This window comes from Schistocerca cancellata, chromosome 5, assembly GCF_023864275.1.
Source record: "Schistocerca cancellata isolate TAMUIC-IGC-003103 chromosome 5, iqSchCanc2.1, whole genome shotgun sequence".
Lineage (NCBI taxonomy): Eukaryota > Metazoa > Arthropoda > Insecta > Orthoptera > Acrididae > Schistocerca > Schistocerca cancellata.
The window spans coordinates 226981229-227003706 of record NC_064630.1 but is presented as its reverse complement, the minus strand read 5'-3'; the positions used below and the strand labels follow the sequence as shown (position 1 = coordinate 227003706).

The window sequence follows — 22478 nt, the reverse complement described above, 5'->3', positions numbered from 1 at the left end:
GTGCACCGCCGCCGTCAGTGTCAGCCAGTTTGCCGTGGCATACGGAGCTCCATCGCTGTCTTTAACACTGGTAGCATGCCGCGACAGCGTGGACGTGAACCATATGTGCAGTTGACGGACTTTGAGCGAGGGCGTATAGTGGGCATGCGGGAGGCCGGGTGGACGTACCGCCGAATTGCTCAACACGTGGGGCGTGAGGTCTCCACAGTACATCGATGTTGTCGCCAGTGGTCGGCGGAAGGTGCATGTGCCCGTCGACCTGGGACCGGACCGCAGCGACGCACGGATGCACGCCAAGACCGTAGGATCCTACGCAGTGCCGTAGGGGACTGCACTGCCACTTCCCAACAAATTAGGGACACTGTTGCTCCTGGGGTATCGGCGAGGACCATTCGCAACCGTCTCCATGAAGCTGGGCTACGGTCCCGCACACCGTTAGGCCGTCTTCTGCTCACGCCCCAACATCGTGCAGCCCGCCTCCAGTGGTGTCGCGACAGGCGTGAATGGAGGGACGAATGGAGCCGTATCGTCTTCAGCGATGAGAGTCGCTTCTGCCTTGGTGCCAATGATGGTCGTATGCGTGTGTGGCGCCGTGCAGGTGAGCGCCACAATCAGGACTGCATACGACCGAGGCACACAGGGCCAACACCTGGCATCATGGTATGGGGAGCGATCTCCTACACTGGCCGTACACCACTGGTGATCGTCGAGGGGACACTGAATAGTGCACGGTACATCCAAACCGTCATCGAACCCATCGTTCTACCATTCCTAGACCGGCAAGGGAACTTGCTGTTCCAACAGGACAATGCACGACTGCATGTATCCCTCCCGTGCCACCCAACGTGCTCTAGAAAGTGTAAGTCAACTACCCTGGCCAGCAAGATCTCCGGATCTGTCCTCCATTGAACATGTTTGGGACTGGATGAAGCGTCGTCTCACGCGGTCTGCACGTCCAGCACGAACGCTGGTCCAACTGAGGCGCCAGGTGGAAATGGCATGGCAAGCCATTCCACAGGACTACATCCAGCATCTCTACGATCGTCTCCATGGGAGAATAGCATCCTGCATTGCTGCAAAAGGTGGTTATCACTGTACTAGTGCCGACATTGTGCATGCTCTGTTGCCTGTGTCTATGTGCCTGTGGTTCTGTCAGTGTGATCATGTGATGTATCTGACCCCAGGAATGTGTCAATAAAGTTTCCCCTTCCTGGGAAAATGAATTCACGGTGTTCTTATTTCAATTTCCATGAGTTTAGTTCAAACACTTTCAAAAAATGACACTTTGAATCATATGACACTGAGACGACGTCCCTTTAAGATTTTGCAGCAGGTTGTGCATCATATGCTGGTGCATTACACAGTCTAAATGGCATACCTTTAATGTAACAGAGGCTGTCAAGAGTAATGAAGGCAAGCTGTTCCAAGTCAGCCTCATAAACCCAGATTTACCATTAGCCTGTCTCCACATCCACAGTTGAGAAATATGTACTTTGCCCCTTTCAGGCAGTCTACAATGTTAGCAATGTGTGACAATGGATAGACATCTTTCTTCATGAAACTTCCTGGCAGATTAAAACGGTTTGCCGGACCGAGACTTGAACATGGGGACTTTGCCTTTCGTGGGGAAGTGCTCTACCCTCTGAGCTACCCAAGCACGACTCACACCCTGTCCTCACAGCTTCACTTCTGCCAGTACCTCGTCTCCTACCTTCCAAATTTTACAGAAGCTCTCCTGCATAGGAGAGCCAAATGAGAGTGCCCCCATCCCCTGGCTGCCTGAGAAAAAGCTTGAGAAAAGGATTAGGGAAGGGAGCTGTTTGACCTTGAGGCAGCAGGTCACCTCATTTGCAGAACTGCAAGACAGACCAAGCTCATGGAGTGGACCCACCTGTTATTTAGACACTATTGGGTGGCAAATTGTCTCGCTATGCTGAAACAGGATGTGCACTCCAAGAAGATGGAATTAGATACTGTGAAACAATTAACCACGTGTCTCCTGTGCCAGAAGGCTAAGCCAGCAAGAGAAAGAATTATGAGATTATTGCAGCACGTCTTTGCATCTGCACTGTGAGAACTACTCTCAGTAGATACGTAGTGGGAAGTCTCCATATAGGCAGAGGTGGAACTCAATTTCTTTTTGCCATCCTAGATTAATTTAAAACGTACAGTTTGTATCAAAAAGAATCATCTAATTTGGCATGCCTGTATTCCTCAAACTAGTAAACATATACAATGAATTTTGTTTTTTGGTGAATGGGAAATTCAAAAAGTTTTTTTTTCATACCTTTTCAAAGGTGTTCAATATGCACCCCCTTGAGATGCATGGCATATGTCAGTGTGGTATTCAAATTGTTCCCACACTGCAGGGAGCATGTCTTGAGTTACAGCTTCCACAGTTGCTGTTATGTGAAGTCTTAGTTCATTCATTGTTGCTGTTAACGGAGTCACATAAACAGTCTTTTATAAACCCCCCCCCATAAGAAATAATCACATACAGTCAAGTCCGGTGGCCTTGGAGGCCAGTAATCTAAGGTTGAGTCATTTTTTCAAGTGTGACCGATCCAGTGTTCAGTAATTCTTTGATTTAAAAATACATGCGCTTCCAGATGCCAGTGAGTGGTGTCCTATACTGTTGGTGAATGAAGTCATTCAAATCAGTCTCCAGCTGTGGGAAAAGACAGTTCTCAGGCATATAAAGATATGTGCTTCCTGTAACAGGCTTTCCAGCAAAGAAAAATGGACCATACACCTTTTCCTGTGAACTGCACAAAACACTTTAAATTTTGGAGAGTCCCTCTCATGTTGTACAGCTTCATGTAGTTGTTCCATACTCCATATTCTCACATTATGATGGTTCACCTTTCCATTTAAATGGAATGTTGCCTTGTCACTAAACACTAAGTGTGGAAGAAAACTGTCATCCTCCATCTTGCCTAAGAATGAAATTACAGAACTTCACATGTTGTTATTTGTCACCTTAATGAAGAGTTTGCAGTAGCTGAATTTTGTATGGTTTCATGTGTAAACATCAACAAAACCCATGCCAGATGGACATCAGGGGCATGTTGAGCTGTTGAGCTGCATGGCAAACTGGTTTTTGCAGCCTCCTTGTGGAACTATGGTGGATGCATTCGAAGTCTGTCAGACACTCAAGTATGGCCCAGCGATTTGCCTTTACACAAATAACCTGCGTCTTGGAACTGTTCACACCATTGTCTAATGTTCTGTGCTATAGGAGGATCCACACAATACCAAGTACAAAAGCCATCCTGAACTGCACAAAATGTAGAACACAAAACACTTTCTGTTGTCCCGACACCATTTTTACTAGACCTGAAGTGAGCACACACTGCTGACTTGAGAGTTTGCTCTTTCCAACAGTACATTATTCACACACATATGTCAAGTAACATAATAGCTACGCTTTTTTAAACCAGATGATTCTTCTTGATACACCCTGTATACTATTTTCTATTCCAAGAGAATAACATCAGCTATTCCTCTTGTGAGGTGTTTGTGGCATTACGCTGATAAGTTTGGTAACCCCAAAGGGATCTTGTTGGACAATGGATCACAGTTCATATCTCGTGCCTTGATCACTAAAATGCAGCAGTGAGGAGTCACTATTCACCTGAGGCCTATGAGAAAGACAGGCAGCGGTGCGTACATCACGAAGGTAGGCTGAGCTCGCTTACTTGCTTGCTCTACTCAGCAGAAAAACTCGCTTGCTCTACTCGGCAGAAAAACTGCATTTCTACACCTGTTAATAGGATGTGTATTTACAAACAAGAATTGCATATTCTTCTGGAATCCACTATTATGGTGATAGAAAGTGCTTAGGCCTACTAATTATTTGTTCCAGCTGTACTGGGGTACAATAAAATTAAAATCATGTCAAGATGATTGCATATCTTGTATGAAATGAGGACTGTTACACAGCAGAGATTAAATGCTACAAACAAGCTGTTATACCATTTATGTTGAGAAATTATCTTAAATATTTTTGTATGACCAGTAGTCAATAAGACGTCACAATACCAGATTCCAGTAGAAGATGCAATTCCCATTGGCACGTACACACCCAGTTGCAAGTTAACAGGTTTAGAAGTGCATTTTGTCTGCTTAGTTAAGCAAGCAAGTGAGCTGAGGCCTACCTTCATGATGTACATGATGCTACCTGTCTTTCTTGTGGGCCTTGTATTCACTAGACAAGCATTTACCATGCAGCCATGAACCTAGATTAATGGGTTTCCACAAAATGGGGAACCTGGCAAGGATTCACCATTCAGCTCAAGACACCAAATAGGTTCAGTATATCCTGCAGTTCAAAGAGATCATTAACAGTTTAATTCACAATGCTAAAAGCTGTTCCCCGCTGAGCTGATGCTTGAGGGGCCAGTAATTATGCCCCTCAGAGCCACAGTGTAATTACCTCCTTCCCCAGAAGAGGAACTACAAACAAAATTGTCAGATGCCCTAACAAGAATGAGGAGGAATAAAGCTGGCAGGAAGGGGCACCATGATTGCATAGCCAAGAGCCCTATGATTAAGGAAGGTGATTTGGTTCTAGTCTGAAACCATCACTGGTCTGATCTCTTAGAAAAGAAAGCCAATTTCTATCAACTGTACAACGGCCCCTACTGAGTTGAAAAAGTTCTATGTGATCACTTCTATACCTCGTATGTAGTTGTTGGGCCAGATATTGATGCTGAGGATGGCATACAGAATATTGCAAATATAAAGCTGTTCATCAGTCATGCCCATAAATTAATTTCAAACTCCAGTTTAGCATTCGTGAGTGTGAATTTGTGATGATATTAATTTTCATTTGCTTAGAAGTAAAGGGTGAGGTTAAGATAATTTTTCCCTTTACACTGTGTGTGCCTAAGGTAATGTGTTCACAAGGGCTTATACAACAACAAAAACAATCAATTTTTGACAAAGTAATTTAATAGGATAGAAAAAAAAGCTACTCATCAAACAGTGGCAGAACACATTCTCTAGTTATAAGTTGTATTGTGATTTACATAACTGTGTAATGGTTAGCAAGTATTAAGAAGGAAACTGAGGAAAAATATACAAGGTTCAATAAGTACAAATGTGTGATGCTGCTGGGAAAAGTTTTGGCATGGATTGGAATAGTGGAAACTGGAAATATAGAGCACATGCCCTGCAGTGGGTGTAGGTGGAGAGGGTAATAATGAAGTAGAGTTGTTCCCCTTGAGGCAGCAGGAGGCACTGGGAATGAGAAAGTGAATGCCATGCATGACAGGTATCACTGGGTGCAACAATCATATGCCATCTCACCCCCCCCCCCCCCCCACCTCCCCACCCCTCTCTGCCCTATTATTTGCCATAGACAGACAAGGTTTGTGAACCGATCTCTAATACCAGGGACTTCGCAACAGTGTCAAGAAGTTAGATTGAACATAGCAAACACACACACACACACACACACACACACACACACACACACACACACACACACACATGCTCGCATGCGCACACCACTGTCACTCGGGCTACTATCTAGAATCGAATCATAAAATTTATATGATGCTAACATTTCACTAGGTAAATAGGATGAAGGGGGGTTAGATGAGTTATTAAGTGTCAAATTCTTATATTTTTTATGTCAAGGGTGGTCAAACCCTACTATCAGGAGACATCTCAAAGAATACACTGCAAAAAATGCATAGTAAGAGGAGAATGACTTAATGTGGGGAAGAAAATTAGTTAAGAAAAAGGGGTAGCTGGAGATGAACAATCACAATATCATTATGATTCTGTTGGTCTCAACACACAGTTCTTTTAGCACTTCTAGAAAATAGAAAGTATGGGAAACATTGATCTGTAACGGAAAAAGCTGTCTTGTGTTGAGACTAGTATCTATCTAGAAACCTCATCCAGACATAGTGATTTCAATTGGAAAATAAACATGGGGGGAAGAGAAAAACAATAAACATAGTATTAAAGGGAATATTATAACACTATATTAAGCCAAGAGATGTAACTGAGAAGAAACTGAAGGGTAGGAAAGGATCATGTTGCCTTAAGGTACTGTATTAGTGTTGGGCACTCGAAAGTTGAAGTGCTAGCACAGAGACCACAAGTTGTCATATGGGATCATATTCTGGGGAAACTGGGCAAACTGAGCAAAATTTTTAGCATGCAAAAGCATGTAATAAGACCCATTCATAGTGTAAATTCAAGAACATGATGTAGAAACCCATTCAAGGAACTTTGTATTCTAGCCATGGCTTCTCAGTGTATTTATTCCTTAACAAAATTTGCTCCAAGTAATATATCTCTATTCCCAACCAATAGCTCAATACATAGTATCAATACTAGGAATAAGAAAACTCTACATAAAGACCTAAAATCACTTACCATGGTCCAAAAAGGGGTCCAATATTCAGGAAAACACATTTTAAATACATTGCCAGCAACCATTAAAAACTTGTTTTCAGATAGCTCACAGATTAAACAGAGTTTGAAAGACTTTTTGACAGACAACTCCTTATACTCTATAGGTGAATATCTTAACAGGAACTGTTAGACCAGCTTAAGTAAAAATGTCTGTTAGATTTCAATTTTAAAAGCACTTGGTCACAAAAGACAAAATTAGGTATTTTGTGTATGATTAATTTATTAAAAGTGCATAATTGTGTTTCATTCTGACAGTGTTTCAATTGTGTGAATATTAGCAATTCCATTTTACTGTAATGTATTCACCTATTTTGACAATCTCCTGACAAATGAACAGGGTAATGAGTATTATATTCATATGTTTCATGTTTTTTATGTTATACTTTCTGACTTGTTCCACACCCACAAGAATCATCTCATTTTTGGGTTTATGGAATGAAAACTGAATCTAATCTAATCTAATCTAAGGTTTTACTGTGACAGCTGAAGACTATGAGAGAACGTTCCGCAACTGGGTCACCATATATATCCTGTTGCTGGCTCCTCCCTCAGAGAATGCCAAAAACACAAGTCTTTGGTGTGTTTGAAGTACTAACCAGATGGCTTATTACAAAGTGGTGGCAGCTTGCAGCAAGCACATGCCTCACGAGGTCACAGGTCAGTAGGGAACAATGGTGTGAGGCACTGGAGTGGTGTTTCAGAGCCATTGACAAAAGGGTGCTGCTCGTGTCACTGGGATGTGATCAGTGCAGCCGTGAAGGGTAGTGATCGCTGCTTTGGTTAGTTAAAGGACTGACCCACCTGCTCTCCAATTATCCCCTGCCGACAGAGTCAACAGCAGGATGTGTCCTTCTGTTCACCTGACCAGGAGTTGTGAGTGCCAGAGTTTAGTGTAAAATTAAAGGGCCCATTGAGTTCTTGTCCAGTAATTCATCCAGTAAAACTAATGTTTTAATTTAGTGTCATGATCTGGGTCAAGTTAATGATAGTCATTACAGCGCTGATAAATATTGTCTATGGGAAGGGTCCCCATAGGTCACACTGACCTCCTTCTCACAACGAAATTAAAAACTGTAAAAATAGATGGAGGCAGTATTGAGGGAAAATTGTACTTAGGCTGAGGAATTATTTTATATAATATTGTGTACAGAGGTAGTTCTGCTAGGTACCATTCACTAAAAAGTTTTAGTCTTATTTATTAAGTGTCTTAATTTGTGTGTTTTTTGTTGTTGTTGTGTACTGGAGTTGAAAAGGTCTCTGTTTTCTCTTAGGGCAGCTGTTGCCCAAATTGTACACTTGAGGAGGCAGCTGTAATGCAGTAACTTGGTCAAACATAAAACACACTTGACAAGACCACAGCATCTGTCCAGACCAGTCCTCACCACAAAGGAAGAGAGAGTGTTAAAATTAATCCTTTAAATCTGATCAAGATTCGTATTCCAAATAAAATTCTGAGTAAGCTGATACCTAACCTAGACCAGTTCATTAATTAATTAATAAGACATCAAATAGAATTACTGATTTGATACTGCTAAATTAATTTTCCCAACTCCACAGACAGTAATAAGGTACTGTCTACATAGGGGACCATCACTTGAAGGGAGAATGACAAATTTAACATTCCCTGTTTAACTAAAATAAAAAATGCAAATGACAGCACAATCTAGCTCAGTTTTTGGACATTGCTTAGAATCACTGTTGTAGCCATGCACAGGTGGAGGCATACAGAGTTCTCCCAAGTTCTGAGACTTTGTGCCAGTTCTGTGCCATGAAGGTGCACCTTAGCCTATTGACCAGTCTTTAAATAACCTTGGGAGCAGCTCTCCAGCCCATTCCATTGCAGTTTCTACAGGTGTCAACACTGTAAGGCTTGGTGTAAGGCAGTTATCTGCATTTAGTGGCCAGTGCTTCCCATTATCTTGGAAACAGCCTAGGTTAGTCACCCATGAACCACTCATAATATTTAGAGTTACTAGGCACATTGTTACAATGATTGTGACTGTACTATTGATACATCTGCACCACAAGATACTGGTCCTGCAGATCAGCATGTAGGATGGTAAGCTGTTTTGGCTGACCCCTGTTACTGTTACCATAAGCATGACCAATGGTTAGTTTCTTCTGTAATTGTGATACCTATTATTTTATTTCTGTGCTCTCTCTGGGGACTGATCTTTATTCTGAAGACTGTTTTGCTGTGAGAACTTGCGTGCTATCAACTTGCCCTACAGCATGTCCATTGCTCACCCAGTGGCTACATTATGTGAATGACAATTTATGGAATCTTGTGACAGAGATAACTCTCATTCATATCTGTTTTTGAATCTATGCTTCTCTAGATTATCCTGACTTTCATCATCTGCAACTTCCTTAATGCCCCTTTTGTAAATCAATTCCTTACCAGGCAATGAAACACCTTCTGTAAGAAAAGGAGTTCAATGCCTGTGACAAAAGATATGCAGGTGAGTGAGCTGTTAGGGAACAATTTCACACAGAGCTTCTTTGCTAATTTGCTGCAGTTATATCCATCAACAACCAAAGGCAGCACTTGTAATCCATTTCTGTCCATGCAGGCGACATCTTTTACACTGCCTTACTGGAGCCATTGTGATGTAGATATTCTGAAGCATTCGGCATCTCCACCAAACAATGTCATGTCGTAGCCACAATCAAGTCCAAATCCAAAAGTAGGGTCATCAGTGAAGTACAACACAGAAGTGAAAGCATGTTTATCACTTGCTGTCTGAACAAGAACTATTCCTGGGGGGATAGTCCAGATATTTATACAAACACCAAATATTTTAGAACATATAAACATATTTCAAGATCCTTCCACAAAAAGGTGAATACTAAATAACAATTAACTGTTGGAGGTATGGTTTGAACTGACGACCCACAACACATCAGCCAAGAATTATAACCACTGCACTACAATGCGTGCACCAAAGCTTGTGGCTAAGTCTAAGTGTGTCTAAAAGAGCTTTTTGATTTTTTGAAGTAATCTGAAGTTCTCCTTTGGTAATTGCAATGTCTATATTTTTCAAATTTGTTTGGACAAAACACTTAGAAGCCAATGGAGCTAGATGTGGTTTCTGTTTGTATAGATTTGGGAGTGTGTGTGTTTTTTGTTGAGAGAATGAGGAAGGTAAGTTGGGAATCCAGTGGGTGCAGAGATTTAGCAGGAGAACCAACTACAAGGTCTCATTTCATCAGTTTTTCTCAGTGGACAATAGAGATAACTGCATAGCCCTACTGTTCTTGTTGTCACTCTCAAATGGCACACTGTGATTTGGAAGCAATAAATACGGATTTTGGTATGGACTTTGAACTTGACAACACTTTAGGGAGTAAGCTTTCATTCGTAATGTTAGGGAAAATCACAAACAAATTTATCGGGTGAAATGGATTAAGAGACTGTATGAGCATCATTGAGATCATCAAAAACCATTTTCTTGCTTACTGAGATTCCTCCTAACATGACCACCAGGTGTAAAGTACATTGAAGCCTTTAGTTGTAACTGTGGTTGGGAAAACAGAAGCCATCTGGTAGTAAAATTCTGTCTGGGGATCATGAACAATACTGGTATTGAAACATTAGCCACCAGTTGAAAAATGCAGATGTCAGAGGACAAAAGGCAAATATGCTCCTCTTTAAAAGACTCTAACATACGTGCAAAATCAGCTGCATCAGTCCTCATTCTGCCTTCCTCACCAAAAATTTTGCAGGCAAACAAATTTGTACTCCTAACACAGAACATTCTCAATCCTTTTCCCCTTGTTTCCCTCTGTAGTGAAACTTTCACCAACGGCCTTGCCACAGTAGTAACATCGGTTCCCATTAAATCACCGAAGTTAAACGCTGTTGGGCTGGGCTAGTGCTTGGACAGGTACCCACCCAGTCTGCTTAATGCTGTTGGCAAGTGGGGTGTACTCAGCCCTTGTGAGGTAAACTGAGGACCTACTTGACTGAGAAGAGTAGCGGCTCCGATTTCATAACTTGACATACAGCCGGGAATGTGGTGTGCTGACCACATGCCCTCCATATCCGCATCCAGTGACACCTGTGGACTGAGGACAACATGACAGCTGGTCAGTACCATTGGGACTTCATGGACTGTTTGGACACAGTCTTTTTTTAGTTTTAGTTTTTTAGTGAAACCTTCATACTCAGTATCTCCCTCTCACTGCACTGTCTATATACGTCTCTCTCCCAGTGTCACATGCTTTTTCTCCAGTCGGCACTTTCTCTTATCTACCTGTTTCACTGTCAAAAGTCTTCAACCATTTCTCTCATTGATCCATACCACTGTCTCCTTCTCCATGACTCTGCCTCACTGCCATTGTCTTTGCCCCATTCTTTCTCTCTCCCATTTTCACTGTCTCTTTCTTTCTCACTTACAGTCTGCTGTCCTTCTCTTCAACAACCATTGTCTCCTCTCCACACATGCCCTCAGGGATGGAATGGTGTGGGGGTTTCAATTCCTAGAGCAGTCAATTTTAACACGTGAGTGTATGGGATGGGGCATCATGATCAAATTTTTTCATTTTAAATTTCATTGGTCTGGATGGGTGCACCCCCCCCCCCCCCCCACCTCAAACCTAAGTATGGTCTCCATTCATCTTTTTCATTTCCAATGTCTCCTCTCTCTTTGGCTCCCACTTCAATTGTCTTCATATAGCTCTCTTTCTCTGACATGGCCACTTTCTCTCTCTGACCATCACTGTCTCATCTCTCTTCCTCTCTGTCTCCCCTCTCTTTTACTGCCACTGTCTCTCTGCTACTCTCTTTAGCACAAAAAAGTGTGAATATGTTCACATGCCAAAATTTTTGGTGAGATAGATAGACCCAGGATTGTGATGGCTGGTTCCGCTTTTTTCTGTCAGAGCCCTTTAAAGAGGAGCATATTCACCTTTTTGTTCTCCAGTAGTAGCATTTTTCAACTGCTTCCCTTCTTTCTCCTGCCACACCAGGGTATGCTGCTTTTATAAAAAGAATTCTATAGGTCAGTAGAGTTTTGACAGTTTATTTATATACTTCTGCACATTTACATACTTTGGCATGTATAAACAAGAAATAAGTAAGCCTAAAATAACTCTGTCTGAGAAGGTCTCGGAAGGCCCAACAGTACCGACTGACTGCCATGCCATCCTCAGCTGATACAGGTCATTGGATGTGGATATGGAGAGGCATGTGGTCAGCACACCGTTCTCCTGGACATTGTCAGTTTTTGTGACCAGAACCACTACTTCTCAGCTAAATAACTCCTCAATTGGTCTCACAAAGGCTCAGTGCTCCCCCCTTGCCAACGGCTCTCGGCAGACTCAGACAGTCACCCATCCAAGTGCTAGCCAAGCCCAACAGCTCTTACCTTCAGTGATCTGATAGGAACTGGTGTTACAACTGCAGCAAGGCCATTGGCAAGCATAATATAAGGTTAACACAAAATCGTCTCCCATCAAATGAAAGTTCCCTGCACACTACTTTACATAAAAGTGCACAACATTTTTAGGCTACACCTACAGTATACCAAAAAACGTGGTGTTTGATTTGCAAGTACAAAGAATGTAATATGACAAAATAAATTTTTGTAAGGTGCTTACACTGCCACATGGCACCACTCATTGTCGAAAAAAGCCAACTAGAAACATAGTTTTCTGTACTCAGAATCCTTGCAATGACCTCAGAATGACCCCACATCTCTTGCCAAGTGTTACATTGGTTAAAATTACATTTATTCCTCAGGCCAGATATTACATGCATATTTTATGTGCATAAAGATGGTAACTTTGAACTTCCTGATCTTGATAATGATATAAAAAAAAGTTTCTAAGTTCCTAAGAATATCATCATAAGAATAGATGGTGAAAATTTCTACAATATGCCATGAACAGAAATAATAGACATGGCTATCCTCACAATCAGTTCATTTGGTACCCAAAAGTCATGGTTTTTTGGGATTTCTCAGGAACTGTCCATGAAAAAATGGTGCTTTTAAAAGCTTCCTAAGGCCTGTCCTAAACTACACCTATTGCAAAAGAATATAAATGTGACAAAGTTATGCAAATCTTTGTTTCACATATAAGCAGAAAAACCATATACACGTGCAGCAATTGCCTGTGGATATCTGATGATGGATAAATTCCAAAAGGTGTCATATGAGCAGTAATATCATTTCTTGCCTGATGGTTGACTTTTACCATTGTGATCCAGTCAGTGTGTATGCAGAACTACTGATTATTATAATGCAGAGAACCAACCAACATCCTCAATTTGCTTGGTCTGGAGGAAGTGTCTAATGTTTAAATTTTGACCCTGTGCTACATTATGCCCTTTCTTCTGATGTGTATACAAATGGACACTAGGCCAAGGGCTAAAACATTTGACCTTTTATCTCTGTAATTAACTGAACCCACATATGACTCCCAGAAAAATCACATTTTTATTTTTATTTTTTATTTTTATTTTATTTTTTTTTTTAATTTTTGTAACATTGTGGTCCATGCACTGTCACGCATGTGCAGATAAGGCTCCACTGATTAGGTATTAGCTGAATGAGTGTCACTATTTCAGGATCACTGAGAAAACTAAATGGCATGTAGGAGAGAAATTTATGTTTCAGAGCACAGACAACAGGTGGTTGCTCAAGTTTTGTAAGTATTTCCTATCACACAGATGGAAAAAAAACCACTTCAAAACAGGTTAACCCCTGAGACTATCTTTAGAATGCAGTGAAAGGCATATACCATATGTAGGTTTTATAAGCAGTCAATTAACATAATACTGGATTTTGAAAAAAAACAGACCTGAGACCACAGTCCTGGCAAGCATGCACAAGTTGTGCATCCAAAGCTAAATAAATTTATATAAATAAACTTTATGGGCCTGCTGTGCTTCGTGCTTCGTACTCCCAATCTATGATCCATTTGATACATATCTGCATTGTGAACACCCAACTACACTGATACACAAGACTTCTCAGAGTACAGAGGCGTTACAAGTATTGCCTTCGAGAAAGTGATACAGATCAAGAGCATAGAAAGCTCGAGCATCTTGTTGTAATGATGTACAAGTTGATTGTGTATCTCCCTTTAGTTTGAGTTGTGTGTGATCTCACTGTGAATTTACATAACCTTTGTATCCCATAAACTATGATTATGTTGCAGAAAAATAAATCAAAAGCTTTACAGAATCCATGTGCTGGCTCATTATTCAGATAAGGGTGTTTGACAAGTATTTTGATTTATACAGGTTAATTCTTACAAAAAAGTAAAAACATCAACCAACTCCTTATATTCCATGGAAGAATTTCTGTTATTGTAAAGTGTAAAAGATGGTGGGTTGGAGTAGTTAACTCACATCTGTGTATTTAAAAATATATATAATATTATTAATAATAACAATAACTTGTAATGTGAACATGCAATGACTTATTTCATACCATTATGAATTATCATGCAACTTATTCATGGAACATGAAACTAACTAAGTAGCCAACTGCTGTTAGTAACACCATTTATTAAAAACAAATAGTGCCATTAATGATACTGCACCAACATATTCATATCCGGATGGGTGTTCATATTTAAAACTGCATGTAACATATATTGTACATGTGATGTTTACTTTTTTTTGTTGTGGCAAAAACAAACATCAGTTGCATAATCAAAATATCCACGGGTGTGCTGCCGGTCTATAGTGTCCAACGGGCACAATTTTTCGGCGATCATACATGTCGCCATCATCAGGTGAACTGACGGACTGAGCTCCTGTGAACGTGCCGGCACGGAGATCCTTACGCTATGGCTGCTCAGAGGGAACAGGGTTCGGTCGCTTTTTTTTTTTTTTTTTTTTTTTTTTTTTTGCACTTTTCATTCCCTCCTCTGATGGAGGAGGGCGGGCTGTTTGAGGGCATGCTGGCGACCCTTTTCAGCCGTTGGGTTTTTACATCGTTATTTTTATTTTGTACAATTTATTTTTTCCTGCAAGTGCATTTTTATAATTTGTTGACAATTGTTATTGCAGGTTTTTAGCAAAATGAAAACATTCAAACAAGTATATTAACATAATAGAATTTGAAACATAATAAATTAAAACATAATAAAATTTAAACATAATAAGAAAAAAAAAAGAAGAAATTTTTAAATTATAGTAGAAGAAAAGATGATGGAAGCAATATAAACTCTTGTTAATATGATACAATTTGAGTTTACGAGAATTGAAGATAGGTGAAGATGTATGAGGATAAAGTAGTCAGTTATATTATCATGAGAGGGCAAGGATATGTAGAATACAAAGTAAATGGGATATAAAAGTGTACATAGATTTACATACATATACAAATACACACATATACATATATGCATAACAACCAGGTGTATGTAATACATTATTTGTCCGGTTTCTTCTTTTCCTTTCCCTGAGAGGGGAAGAGCGCTGTTTGGTGTTGTTTGGATTGTTTGTGTTTCTTGTGGTGGATTGTTTTGAGTGTGTGTGTGTGTGTATGTGCGGTCGCGGCGGCGGCCGATTTAAATACCCTCCGCCCGCGGCGCGCTCCCTCCACCGTCCGCGCCCCGCGCCACGGTCGCGCGGTGGAACAGATTGCGACGGCGTCTGAGATGACGTCGGTGTGATGGCTCTGTCCGCTGTGGTCGTCACCACTATACGTTTGCTAGATTTACTCTTGATTAACCCAATCGCTGGTTCCCAAGCCTTGCTTAAGATTATAGCCACAGTCACGGTTTATGAGGTCGTCATTGGTGCGAATTTCGATGGCCTCTCTAACAACGCTGTCCCAGTATCTCGACGTCTGTACCAGAATCCTCCTGCGGTCATACTCCATGGCGTGATTTTCCGACAAACAATGTTCAGCGACCGCCGACTTGCTCGGATACATCAGTCGAGTGTGCCTCTGGTGTTCACGGCATCGATCCTCGACGGTACGCATCGTCTGACAAATATACGACTTGCCACATTGACACGGAATCTGGTACACGCCGGCCTTCCTCAAACCAAGGTCATCTTTGGCGCTCCCCACCAGTGCACGAGTTTTATTTGGAGGACAAAACACAGTTCTGACCTGGTGTTTCTTCAGAATGCGGGCGATTTTCCCCGAGAGTGCGCCTGTGTATGGAATAAATGCAGTGCCTACCTCCTCCCTCGTGACTTCATCCATCTCAACAGGTTGTGCTGCAGTGGTTGGGCGGAGAGCACGTTGAATCTGCCACTCTGAGTACCCATTTTTTCGAAATACAGTTCTCAGGTGTTCCAATTCCTGGGGTAGACTCTCTGCGTCAGAGATAGTGCGCGCCCTATGTACTAGAGTTTTAAGTACCCCGTTCCTCTGTGAAGGGTGGTGGCAGCTGTCTGCGTGCAAATACAGATCAGCTAACTTAGCTAAGGTTATGCATCACATCGATTCTGCAGCAGCTAAGAGAATCAAGAAATGAGCCAGCCTCGCATTGGTACGTGAGAGAGTGCAATTCACCCGCCGGAGCCTTGAGTTTATCTCACAGGAATTACTCAAACTACATTTGCAACTGTCTAGTAAGTTCACTTCTTTTTCCTGGGATTGGATTGATGGTGTCACCTGGGTGTCAGCTGATTCCGCCCATAAGAAGGATACGGGACGTCAAACAGCTAAGTTCTCACGTCTCCTTGACAAACCATCTCTGCAGGTTCCGTGCAAGACTGTCATCAATTTGAGTGGCATTTTGTTGACTGATGATGCGTTCTCGGTTTTGCAGAAAGGTCTCAACTTCGCTCCCACCCCCAAGTTCACTCCGGTCGCAGAAATTGTTAGTGCTGTTGAACAGGTTGCAGCTCGACTTCCGCCAGAATCAGCCGAGGAAATACGTCTTGAAACTTGTCGTGCGTTGACGAAATCCAAGCCGATGAAGTCAAATATCAGCAGTAAAGAGAGGGCGGCCATTCGTGATCTGAGTGAGTGCTCTGAAGTTGTTGTCTTACCGGCTGACAAAGGCAATGCTACAGTTGTTGTCTCCCATAAGGACTACGCTGATAAGATGCAGAGCCTGCTAAATGACGATTCCTACCGGAAGATCAGCGTTGACCCTACAAAGAAGGTGGAGAACAAGACGAGGGCGCTTCTCAAGGACGCAGATTTACCGGAGGGTGACGCTAAGAAATTGTTACCCCAAGGTCCGGTACGGCCTAGACTATATGGACTCCCGAAGGTTCACAAAGATGGGGTACCATTACGCCCCATTGTCAGCAACATCAGGGCACCTACATATTTGTTGGCCAAATACCTGACGGGAATATTAAGTCCTTATGTGGGTAAATGCCCTCATCACATCCGTAATTCCGTGGATGTTGTTAAACGCCTTGATAGCTTCAGGTTGGATGAGTCAGATATCATGGTGAGTTTTGACGTCGTTTCCTTGTTTACGAGGGTACCCCTTCGAGAGTCACTAGAATTGATTAGTCAGAAGTTTGACGAGAAGACCACTGAATTTTTTAGGCATGTCTTGACTTCCACGTATTTTCTTTTTAATGGAGAATACTACGAACAAACGGAGGGAGTCGCCATGGGTAGCCCACTCTCACCAGTGGTAGCGAATTTGTACATGGAGAACTTCGAGGAGGAAGCCCTGTCGTCATCCGTATGGAAACCTACTTGCTTTTTCCGTTACGTGGACGACACGTTCGTCATCTGGCAACATGGTATGGATAAACTCCTTGACTTCCTTACACATCTAAACTCCATACACCCCAACATCAAATTCACTATGGAGACTGAAACGGAGGGTAAATTACCTTTCCTTGACGTCTTGGTCAAGAGAAGGGCTGACGGCACCCTAGGTCATGGGGTGTATCGGAAGACAACGCACACTGATCTGTATTTGCACGCAGACAGCTGCCACCACCCTTCACAGAGGAACAGGGTGCTTAAAACTCTAGTACATAGGGCGCGCACTATCTCTGACGCAGAGAGTCTACCCCAGGAATTGGAACACCTGAGAACTGTATTTCGAAAAAATGGGTACTCAGAGTGGCAGATTCAACGTGCTCTCCGCCCAACCACTGCAGCACAACCTGTTGAGATGGATGAAGTCACGAGGGAGGAGGTAGGCACTGCATTTATTCCATACACAGGCGCACTCTCGGGGAAAATCGCCCGCATTCTGAAGAAACACCAGGTCAGAACTGTGTTTTGTCCTCCAAATAAAACTCGTGCACTGGTGGGGAGCGCCAAAGATGACCTTGGTTTGAGGAAGGCCGGCGTGTACCAGATTCCGTGTCAATGTGGCAAGTCGTATATTTGTCAGACGATGCGTACCGTCGAGGATCGATGCCGTGAACACCAGAGGCACACTCGACTGATGTATCCGAGCAAGTCGGCGGTCGCTGAACATTGTTTGTCGGAAAACCACGCCATGGAGTATGACCACACGAGGATTCTGGTACAGACGTCGAGATACTGGGACAGCGTTGTTAGAGAGGCCATCGAAATTCGCACCAATGACGGCCTCATAAACCGTGACTGTGGCTATAATCTTAAGCAAGGCTTGGGAACCAGCGATTGGGTTAATCAAGAGTAAATCTAGCAAACGTATAGTTGTGACGACCACGGCGGACAGAGCCATCACACCGACGTCATCTCAGACGCCGTCGCAATCTGTTCCACCGCGCGACCGTGGCGCGGGGCGCGGACGGTGGAGGGAGCGCGCCGCGGGCGGAGGGTATTTAAATCGGCCGCCGCCGCGACCGAACGCAGTTCCCTCTGAGCAGCCATAGCGTACGGATCTCCGTGCCGGCACGTTCACATGAGCTCAGTCCGTCAGTTCACCTGATGATGGCGACATGTATGATCGCCGAAATACTGTGCCCGTTGGACTCTATAGACCGGCAGCACACCCGTGGATATTTTGATTATCAAATACGCCGGGAGAAACTCAAGAATCACATCAATTGCATAGCACATGGTACATCTAATTTTAAACATGCACAGACATATGGGAACGCCTCTGTCAGCTTGAAACCAATAGCGATACTACATGATTTAAATAAATAGTACTATTAATTTTATTTTTTTGTAATAATTCACTTTTGTTTTGCACAACATAGTCCCACTGTGGCAATTTCCAACAAAACATCATAGTGACATACATACTTTCATAAAAATGAATTTAAAATATTTAATAGGAGTGACAACAATGGAAAGTTTGCAACCTTCAGAAATAGAATAAAACCAAAGGAAAATACACACTTTAGAGAAGAAAACTGATAACCATGGTGTTATATAAAAACAATATTAAAAAAGGAGGCATTTTAACAGAATGATTCTTGCAAGATGTCTAGTTCTAAATAAAAGATATAGGCTACTGATATTACTAAAAAACTCCTCCAAATGAACCTCATCACTTCAGTGAAAATCATTGAGAAGCATTTGCAAGAGGTATACTTGCAGCAGTTCATTAATACAGCAGCAGCAAAATTTTCACAAATGAGACTCATGATTATCCATTAAAATAACCTTAATAGAACTTCTTCAGTAATAATTGATATTTTTATGCAGCTAACTGTAAAGAATAAGAGGGGTATTACTATTGTTGGTCACAATAATAATAACCTGATAGATCAGTAGTACCATTCACTAACACACAAGAGTATTTTATTTTAAGAGATTAAACAGATACGTTCTTGATAATTAATAGCAATAAAAATGACAGACTGAAATTGCAGCACATTAACTCCAGCACTTCCGAATGTTAGAATCATATTTTGAAGTTGAGTTTTTTCTTTACCCGAAATTCTGCACTGACAATTCGAGCTATCTTGAAAGTTCCATCTAATCTGCTATCAATTGTAGGCAGTGCAAAAGCTGATATATTCTTGATGATTGGATCACTGACATTAGCTTTTGTAGAAACTCCAAAAATAATAGTAGGATAAGTGATATGATCTTCTGTGGGACCTCCACTAGCAGCAAGCTGCAAAATAAAATAAATTTCAATAAAAGTGTCAGGCCTGGAACAGATTATATATACAATGTTTTGCTGAAAAGTAATGCCTCTGATTTTTTAATGTGGAAACTCTTAAAGCTTTTTAAATAAAACAGACTTTATTAACACTCTACATCCTTATTCTTTGTGTCTACGTATCTGTTTCTCAATGTAGTCACCCTGGTGATAAACACATTTCTCCAAATGAGAGACCAGTTTGAATCTCTCACTGTAGAATGTTTGCTTTTATTGATGGAGCCACAACTCATCTCTGCTTGCACCACTTGCTTACTATCAAAGTGAAGTCGTTGAAGGTATTCTCCAAGTTTTGGAAACAGAGGAAAGTCAGACAGGTCAAGTTGGGACTGTATGGAGGATGAACAATAACAGTAAACCCAATGTGTCTTATTGTTGCATTTATCACAGGGCTCATGTATGGCCTGGCAATGTCATGCTGAAGGAGAGGATGCTCCATGTGTGGACAAACTCTATGAATTAATGTTTCAGTTTTCTCAATTACAGCACACTGTTTCTCATGCACCAAAATAGGTACATTGCACACTGCCATGTTACACTGCACAATGTGGAGCCCTCTAGTGGCAGAGGATTGGATTTGTGTCAGTCAAGCAGGAAAGCTGACTGAGCTATATACATGACATGTAATACCTAAACCAATATTGAGTGCAGGACAAAAATTCAGAGGCATTACTTTTCAACACGTCCTCACATTGTAACATGGCATGATCACAAATAAGAACTTTAATGTAACAGAATCCCCATATGGTTCTAAAAAATGCTATCATCGTTCAAGCTATTGATGCATAACAAAACACAGAGGATACAGTAAAATCTTCTTCCAGAGTCCTTGAGATTTTTCTCATCACTGTATTAATCTGCTAGGAACATTCAGAACCTCAGTTCCTCTACTTACCTCACTGTTTCCTTTGTTGCCAATAGTTGTCCTCTCTCTCTTTCTCTCTCTTCCTTGATTTTTTCACCTAGCCTGAAGACCCAAATTGGAAACCCTAGTTCTAAACAAATTTTGGTTTGTTGCTTCTGAGTATTTGATTTGTTTTTTAATTTTTTCCGTAGTCCTGCGATCCACGCTATCTTTGTCTTTTTCCAGAAATTCAGAAATATTGGTTTTGTTAACCTGACCTCATAGATTTGGTGGAAGTGTTCAAAAAGGGTAACATTACTTTGCTTGATGTCTAATGATTTATGCATATTTCAGTGAATCATGTCATTGCTTCTCATTTTACAACTCTTTTGTTTGTGTTCAACAATTTGTCTTTATAGCATCTCTAGTCTAGCTAGCTTGCAGTTCTATATTAAAGCTTCACACGCATATAAACATTCTGACCTTGTTTTAGTTTTGTTATTTCTAGAACTGCAATCCTTGAGGCAAACGTTTTTAGTTGGATCATAAGCTCTTTGCATTTTACTAATTACCAGTAAACCACTAATTATTTAAGGAATTGACACTGAATACCTAACACACATAACGAATGCCATACTAAAACACCAACACTTCCCGCCTTTTGGAAGACGCCCAAGGTCCTGATGTTCAGGAAGCTGGGGAAAGACCACAGCCTCCCATAAAATTACCGACCCATCAATCTTCTGAGCTCGCTCATGGTGTAATGTAAGAGGACGCCTGTTAGGTTCCCCGCAGGACTCGGCGTCTCTCAGTTCCTGCAGTCGGCATTTGGGTGCTGGCATGGCAACCTGCACCTCTTGGCATCGTCGCCGAACGCTTTGTGGTACCAGCATAAAGGGTGAGCAGGGTGAGGAGGAGGTGGAGACTGCGACAGTGGGGGCGGCTTGTCTCCTTGATTTGTTCTGGTAAATATACCGGTACGTAAGGTGTGTGGGCAATCCTGGAGTGCTCGGACAACGGAGAGAGTGAGCCGACGCTGCCAGAAGTAGACGAGATGACGGTGGAGTGAGCCCTGCCTCTGCTGGCTGAAGGTCGGTATGCAGGCGTGGCTGCGCCGATGAACGGTGTGGAATGAACCGGCTGATGTACAGTGAATACAGCTGGTCAGCGATGTGTAGGCTGGAGCCGATGGACTCGAATGAGTGTGGTAACAGATGGATCTGTAGATCAGTAGGTAGTTTGGCAGACCAAACAGCCCATAGCGTGGCGTCAGGCACCGTATGCTCGTTCAAGAGCAATCAAAGGTGGCGCCATAGCTGTGAGGGGGTGTGTTCCTTCAGGTGCTCCTTGTAGAGAATCTTGATTATTTACTATTATGGCGAGCAGGCAAGTCGTTCCATTATAGTCTTCTTTGCAAACTCGTATTTTGGTGCAGGTGGCGGCGAAAGGAGCAGGTCAAAAATCAAATCTGAGTGGTCGTAGAGGTGTGTGATGAGGCAAAGAAACTTTGAGTTGTCGTCAGACACATGATGTAACTCAAACAGATGCTCGACGAGCGCGAACCACGATGCCGGGTTGTCCTCGCATAAGGGCGGTAGCTTCGGCAGGCGGCCAGGAGGGGGTGACAACGGTGGCTTCGGTGTCTCCTGGGGTAGCAGGTGGACTGTGGTTAAGTCAAAGGCCGGCGCGGTAGGCCCAGATTTAAATCAGGCGAGCGAATCCATAGTAGCGGCAGCTGGCATAGTTGACTGTGTGTCACGAAAACACGGCACGGCAGGCATGGACGGTACTGTGGAGACGGGCAGACGGACGGACACGAGGGGGGCCAAGAAACTGAACCGTGAGTGACGAGTGCTGGATGGAAACGACCCGCTTCCGGAACAGGGCGAGAGACCGCCGCGGCAGACACAGGCGGTGCTGTGGGAGCGGGAGGCGGTTGAGCGACTGGAAACGGGGACCCCCTCAAGTGAGAGGGAGGGGGTGCGGGGGGGGGGGGGGGTTGAGAACGCCACTCATGTGAAAACTATCTTATGCATAACGTGGCGAAACCAGCAGGGTTCTAACCAAAACAAAGCTGATGAAACCGAACATCTCCCACAGGGAGAGGGCCGCCATACGGGAGCCAAGAGAAGATCCTGACATAGTAATATCACCTGCAGACAACGGCAACATAACAATGTTCCTATCCGAACAGGATTAT

At 42.5% G+C, this 22478-nt stretch overlaps 1 protein-coding gene and 1 pseudogene across 23 annotated transcripts in view; both read right to left on the bottom strand.

Moving 5' to 3' along the window:
• LOC126188844 (uncharacterized) overlaps positions 1–22478 on the bottom strand; it is a 2133693-nt gene that overhangs the window by 2096729 nt on the left and 14486 nt on the right. For all 23 annotated transcript variants that reach the window (XM_049930478.1, XM_049930484.1, XM_049930467.1 and 20 more), the window contains exon 2: positions 19201–19386. In XM_049930478.1, the coding sequence (XP_049786435.1) occupies positions 19201–19386 (186 nt within the window). The remainder of the gene's footprint in view (positions 1–19200; positions 19387–22478) is intronic.
• LOC126189159 (5S ribosomal RNA) lies at positions 11734–11852 on the bottom strand (annotated as a pseudogene).